Raw genomic sequence first — 6000 nt, forward strand, 5'->3', positions numbered from 1 at the left:
TGTAGCAGGTATCTTGATACAAATACTTGTTTTTGTTCTATATCTACAGTGTTTTCAATATTGAATATTGATATATTTATATATGACTTCTAGAGATGTAGCATTTTTTTAAATTAAGAAAAGAATAGGCTCAAACCCACTAATCCTCCAATTTTAAATTTAGTGAAGCAGTTCAGTTTTCTGACTCTTTAAAATCTCAAACTAGTATTAAGCAGGCCAGCTTTCATATCTTTGTATCAGCTGACTAGCTAAACTTACTGTGTAGGAGGTGTGTTATGGATTTTTGTCATTCAGAAGTCTTTCATATCTACAGCAATGTCATTTGCTTTAGTGTATGGAAAAAAGTTAGTTAATTATCCTCCTTTACAAACAGCATCAAGCTTGTCTACCATAGAAACTAGCTAATCCATCCTGATGCAAGGAGATGGCTGCAAAAAGAGTTTGAAGCACTGTATGAATTGATCATCTGTCTTGCAGCATCCCTAGAGTTCTCAGACGTAACCTCTTGCCTCCCTTCTACTCACAGGAGTGAATAAGGATCTTCCAGGGCAGAGTAACAGATTTTCCCTCTGTGTATAACTGAGCAAAGTGTATTTTTCATCTGGCTATCTATTTTAGATCACAGTTGATGGAGTTTGGGCGAGACCCTTTGTATAGCCATGTAGCATATTCAATTAATGCACTGTAAGTAATCTGTGCTTAGTCTTGTTGATATGAATAATTGGACATTTCTCATAATAAGATGTCTATAACTGTTGACCTCAGAAAACTGATGAATAAATGCCAAATCAGAAGTCAGTTTTTGGGTTAATAACATAGAGATAATTCATTACTGTTTCCTTACAATTCTTTATTTTCAATGTTGCTTCTACTTAAAGATTTCTCTCAAGAAGTTACTAAATATATAATAGCCTCTAACTTAAATCCCATGGTCATTTTTTTAAATTATTATTACTTTTTTTTCCTCTTCCCCCTTGGAATACTTGCAGATAAGGTACATTCATTCGCTCAGTTCTCCTCTGTAATAAACTTACCCGCTGGTCTGACAAAATTTAGAGTAGTCACATACTGCTGGCACAAGCAGCTTGTTGCTTTGGGCACAGATCTCAGAACAAGTTGCAAGGTAAGCCTGTGTTATCAGGAGTTCAGTTTTTGAAGCCCAGAATAGATCTTCTTTGTATTGGGAAAGAAAACTAATATTCCATCTCATAACTAGTACAGTGTTGTAGTGATACTCTTTACTTAAAGCCTCCATTTTTACCTTTTAGCTAAAAAATTTATTGCTTTGGATGACTTTGTTGAAATTACCAAGAAGTACGCGAGGGGAATCATCCCATCTAACCTGGTTATGCATGAAGAGGAAGATGATGAACTGGCAGGGAAGACTCCTGAAGAGTTACCCCTGCGACTGAAGGTAAAAAGGCAATACTGAACTGGTTATGTCAAAGAGCTTTTAACTTTCTTTTTAATTCTTCCTAAGCAGTTCAGACAAGACAGAGGTGACTTGCACTTGACTCTCAGTGCTGACGTTTAGTCTATATATGTCAGTGCAACAATTGTTGCTATAATTTCTCTTTGGACTTGACTTCTTAACTATGCTGACAGTTTTATATATGTCAGTCATATATTTAAGAGAAAGGGATAATGGTTTTCACTGGTAGAGGGCAATCTGCCTTCATTACATCTCAGTGAGGATTTAAATGTCTCTATCATAACTGCTGCATTTTTATTATAGATACTATTATATGCTTCATATCTTATTTAAACAAGAGCGAGCAGGTGGGAAGAATTAGCCTCGAGGTGTGAAAAGGTTCTATTCTGAAGGAATTCAGGAATAGTGGAACTTGCTGTTAGTGGTCTTCTATCCTAATACCTCCTCTAGCTAGTGACAGGAGAAAGGAAAGTTAAGGTGCCTGTATTCAACACTAGTATAAATTTCAAACAAAGTAGAGGGTTTCTAGCTGCTGCCCCTAAGTTTTTTTGTAATTGTCATTTTGTTGTCCATTCTTATATGGTAGGGTAGGGGGGAGTAAAGGAGGAGGGCAGAGGGGAATCTCTTTCTGATCTTTTGAATAGCTGGTATACTGAAAGATGTGAATTGATAAAGAAGGACAGGTGTACCTTCACTAATAAATAAGCACATGCCCAAGGTCATTGTGTGTGTTGCCCCAATTCACCACAATGCACAGACCTTTGCCAAAGCATTCTTGGCCTTTCCCTTGAACTAATTAGTATAAAAGCATAAGTTCTCTGAAAACAAAAACTATCTTTTTATGAGGGAAGGTTGATTGTTTGCAGCATCTAATGTGCAGATGCATTATTTGAATATATATCTGAAAAATGCTGTACCTCTTTATTGATCCTATGTAAAGTGTGTGGTTGGTCATAGAGGATTCAGTCCAGCAGTTCCTCTCTTGTCTGGTAACTGTGGAATATGCCACATAAGACAGATAGAAGCTTAAAATCCTAAACAGTTATCTGTTGTGGAGTTAAAAGAATCCCTAAACATATAGTATTTATAGTTAAAGATCTTTCTGCTGCTTCCAAACCTGATTTTGACAGCTGCACCCCTAGGTGCTTGGGAAGAATTGTTCTAAAGATAAACCACAGCTGTAAAGCCTTCCTGTGAGTGCATGTGAATCATGTGCACTGCTTCCTGTAGTGTATGTGCACATCAGAATGTATAGCACAATCCTTGCAGAGCAGAGGCAGAGTTAAGTGCTTTAAAACTACAGTACTCACAGCTCAAGTAATGACTTAAGACAGTGCAGGACTGCAGCCACGTAGTTTATCTTCAGTATGAAGGTAGCAGAGCAGAATATTTGACTGGGAAGCCATTTAATTGTGTGTGTCAAATGTAATGAAATACATCTTTGCTGAAATCAAAATCGCCTCTGAGCTTCATCTGACTGAATTAATCAAAGTAGAGCTAATAATCTCAGACAAAGTAATCTCATTTTATTGGCAATATTCGTCTGAAGTATAAATCTTGTCAGCTGGGGTTAGACAACTGACTGCTACTGCTTCAGCTAAGAATCTTTGTGGTGCAAAGACACAGAACTGCTTATAAATAAAATGCTGCTTTCTGTCTTTCCAGGTTGTAAAATACCCGCTTCATGCCATTATGGAAATCAAAGAATACCTGATAGATCTTGCATCAAAGGCAGGAATGCATTGGCTGTCTACCATCGTTCCAACACACCATATCAATGCTCTCATCTTTTTCTTCATCATCAGTAATCTGACAATAGATTTTTTTGCTTTCATTATTCCATTAGTCATATTCTATTTGTCCTTCATTTCTATGGTAATTTGCACACTGAAAGTTTTTCAGGACAGTAAGGCTTGGGAAAACTTCCGTGCCTTGACTGACTTACTGCTTCGTTTTGAACCAAACCTAGACGTGGAGCAAGCCGAGGTGAACTTTGGGTGGAATCACTTGGAGCCGTACATTTATTTTTTACTCTCGGTATTCTTTGTAATTTTTTCCTTCCCTATAGCAAGCAAAGACTGTATACCATGCTCAGAGTTAGCTACCATCTCAGTCTTCTTCACAGTCACAAGTTACATGAGTTTAAGCACGTGTGCGGAGCCTTACACACGAAGAGCGTTAATGACCGAGATCGCAGCAGGTTGCTTATCCCTATTGCAGGTATTACCTGGGAATTTCGGCTACCTGAAATTCTTAGGTAGAACCTTCTTTACTGTCCCTGTAGGCCATTTCTTTGTGATAAATGTTAGCCTCCCATGCCTTCTGTTTTTGTACTTGTTCTATCTTTTCTTTAGAATGGCACAGCTACGGAATTTTAAGGGCACGTACTGCTACCTGGTGCCGTATCTGGTCTGCTTCATGTGGTGCGAGCTCTCCGTGGTCATTCTGCGGGAGGCCTCGGGCATCGGGCTCGTTCGGGCCTCCATCGGTTATTTTCTCTTCCTCTTTGCGCTCCCAGTGCTGGGCGTAGGCGTTGCGCTGATGTGTCTCATCCAGTTCATTAAGTGGTTTGTGTCTCTGGAGCTCATGAAGATTGTCGTGACCCTGGTTTTGTGCACCGTTCCTTTGCTCTTCCGGTGGTGGACGAAAGTTAACTTCTCTGTGGTTGAAATGGTGAAATCCCTCACGCGCAGCTCAATTGTGAAGCTCATTCTGGTGTGGATCACAGCTGTAGTCTTGTTCTGTTGGTTCTACGTGTATCGATCAGAGGGAATGAAGGTTTACAACTCCACCTTGACCTGGAATCAGTACGCTTTCCTCTGCGGACCCCGGTCGTGGAAGGAGACTAACATGGCACGGACTCAGATTTTGTGTAGTCACCTGGAGGGGCACAGGGTGACGTGGACTGGCCGGTTCAAATACGTGCGCGTGACAGACATCGACAACAGTGCAGAATCTGCAATAAATATGCTTCCGCTTTTTATAGGCGACTGGATGAGGTGCTTGTATGGTGAAACATACCCCCTTTGTGACCCCAAAAATGTTACACTGGAGGAGGAAGAATTGTGTCGTCTCAAGTATTTGACAAAGCATAGCTGCCACATGAAAATGTTTGATCGATACAAATTTGAAATAACTGTGGGCATGCCTTTCAGCAGCAAAAATGGAACCAAGCCTATAGAGGAGGATGATATAACCAAAGATATTGTGCTGAAGGCAAGCCATGAGTTTAAAAAAGTGCTGTTGAACTTGAGGCAAGGTAGTATAATTGAATTCAGCACAATTCTGGAGGGTCGTCTTGGCAGTAAATGGCCTGTCTTTGAACTGAAAGCAATCACTTGCTTGAATTGCATGTCTAAACTCCTACCTGCAGGGAGGCATGTGAAAATAGAGCATGACTGGAGGAGCACAGTGCACAAAGCCATTAAATTTGCTTTTGATTTTTTCTTCTTCCCATTCCTGTCAGCTGCATAATGAGCTCTGATACTGGTCCAGTGGTATCTTCAGTGTGCACTGCATTTACACTACCAAAGGTTTGGCTTCTTCAAAGGTTAAAAAAAAAAAAAAAAAAGAAACAAAAACCAAACCACCTTGCTGTAGCAGTGCAGTGCTCAAAATGTATGGTAGTGTGTAGAGCATTGGTTGAGTTTTGTAAATGTGCACACTTTAACCTGACTCTCAACTCCATATGACTGAAGTAATATATGCCAGTTCAATATTATAAATGAATGCAGGGGATTGCTGCTGACTAATTGCATGGAGACTGTTCTGTCCAAAATGGATATATGTCTGCCTGTGGCACAACACTAGATGCAGTCACTTGCTCAATGTTAAAAGCACTTTACTCTTTAAATATTCACAATGTGCCCATTTATATTTTCACAGGTGTGATTTAGGAAAAGTAGCTGACAGCTTATGTTGCATATATTGCTTGTATTTATTTGGTGTTCTCTCAACAGAAAAGTGATCTTCTAGTCAGTACCTGGTGGTGATACCTGCATACAGAACTCATTGTTTCACAGTTTGTTCAGAAGATAGTGACTTCAGTGTTTTTTGAAAGGGTACACCAATTCACACCCTAGCAAGGCTGTAAAAAGTCCTCAAGTTTCTGTTTTGCATTAAATATTCTGTTCAAAATATGCTGTTTGTTCTGATTGGTTATGGTAGCAACATACATGACACTACAATATAATCCATGGTGGTGTGTGAAGGACAAATACCAGAGAGTTAAGGCTGGCATTGAGATGGTACCAGTAACAGACAAGCCAAAGCAACTGAAAATAGTACCTAAAAATCTAGTGGAAACTGAAACAGAGTGTTTGTTTAATGGTTTGTATTGTGCAAATAAACATAAAAGACAAACTTGAATGAAATGGGTACAACATTTGTTCATTATGCTTTGATCTTGTGAGCAGTTGTTTCTGTTGCACCAGTAGCAGCTCTCACTGAAAAATAGAATGTTCGAAATGTTCTGGTGTGAGGTACTTGAAGCTGTACTTCATGTTACTGAAAACTATCACTAAAATCTGAGTATGCCAGGTGAAGTTTTTCCAGCTGTGAAATCTACC

The 6000-nt window shown here is 39.3% G+C and overlaps 1 protein-coding gene across 1 annotated transcript in view; it reads left to right on the forward strand.

The window, feature by feature from the left end:
* The window catches only part of WFS1 (Wolfram syndrome 1 (wolframin)), a 28806-nt gene extending 23900 nt beyond the window's left edge, over positions 1–4906 (forward strand). Inside the window, exons 6-7 of the mRNA XM_008941816.1 lie at positions 1269–1414; positions 3098–4906. Coding sequence (XP_008940064.1) covers positions 1269–1414; positions 3098–4906 — 1955 coding nt within the window. The remainder of the gene's footprint in view (positions 1–1268; positions 1415–3097) is intronic.
* Positions 4907–6000: the final 1094 nt, after the last annotated feature.

The sequence above is a fragment of the Merops nubicus genome, unplaced genomic scaffold (assembly GCF_000691845.1).
Source record: "Merops nubicus isolate BGI_N331 unplaced genomic scaffold, ASM69184v1 scaffold19256, whole genome shotgun sequence".
Classification (NCBI taxonomy): Eukaryota; Metazoa; Chordata; class Aves; order Coraciiformes; family Meropidae; genus Merops; species Merops nubicus.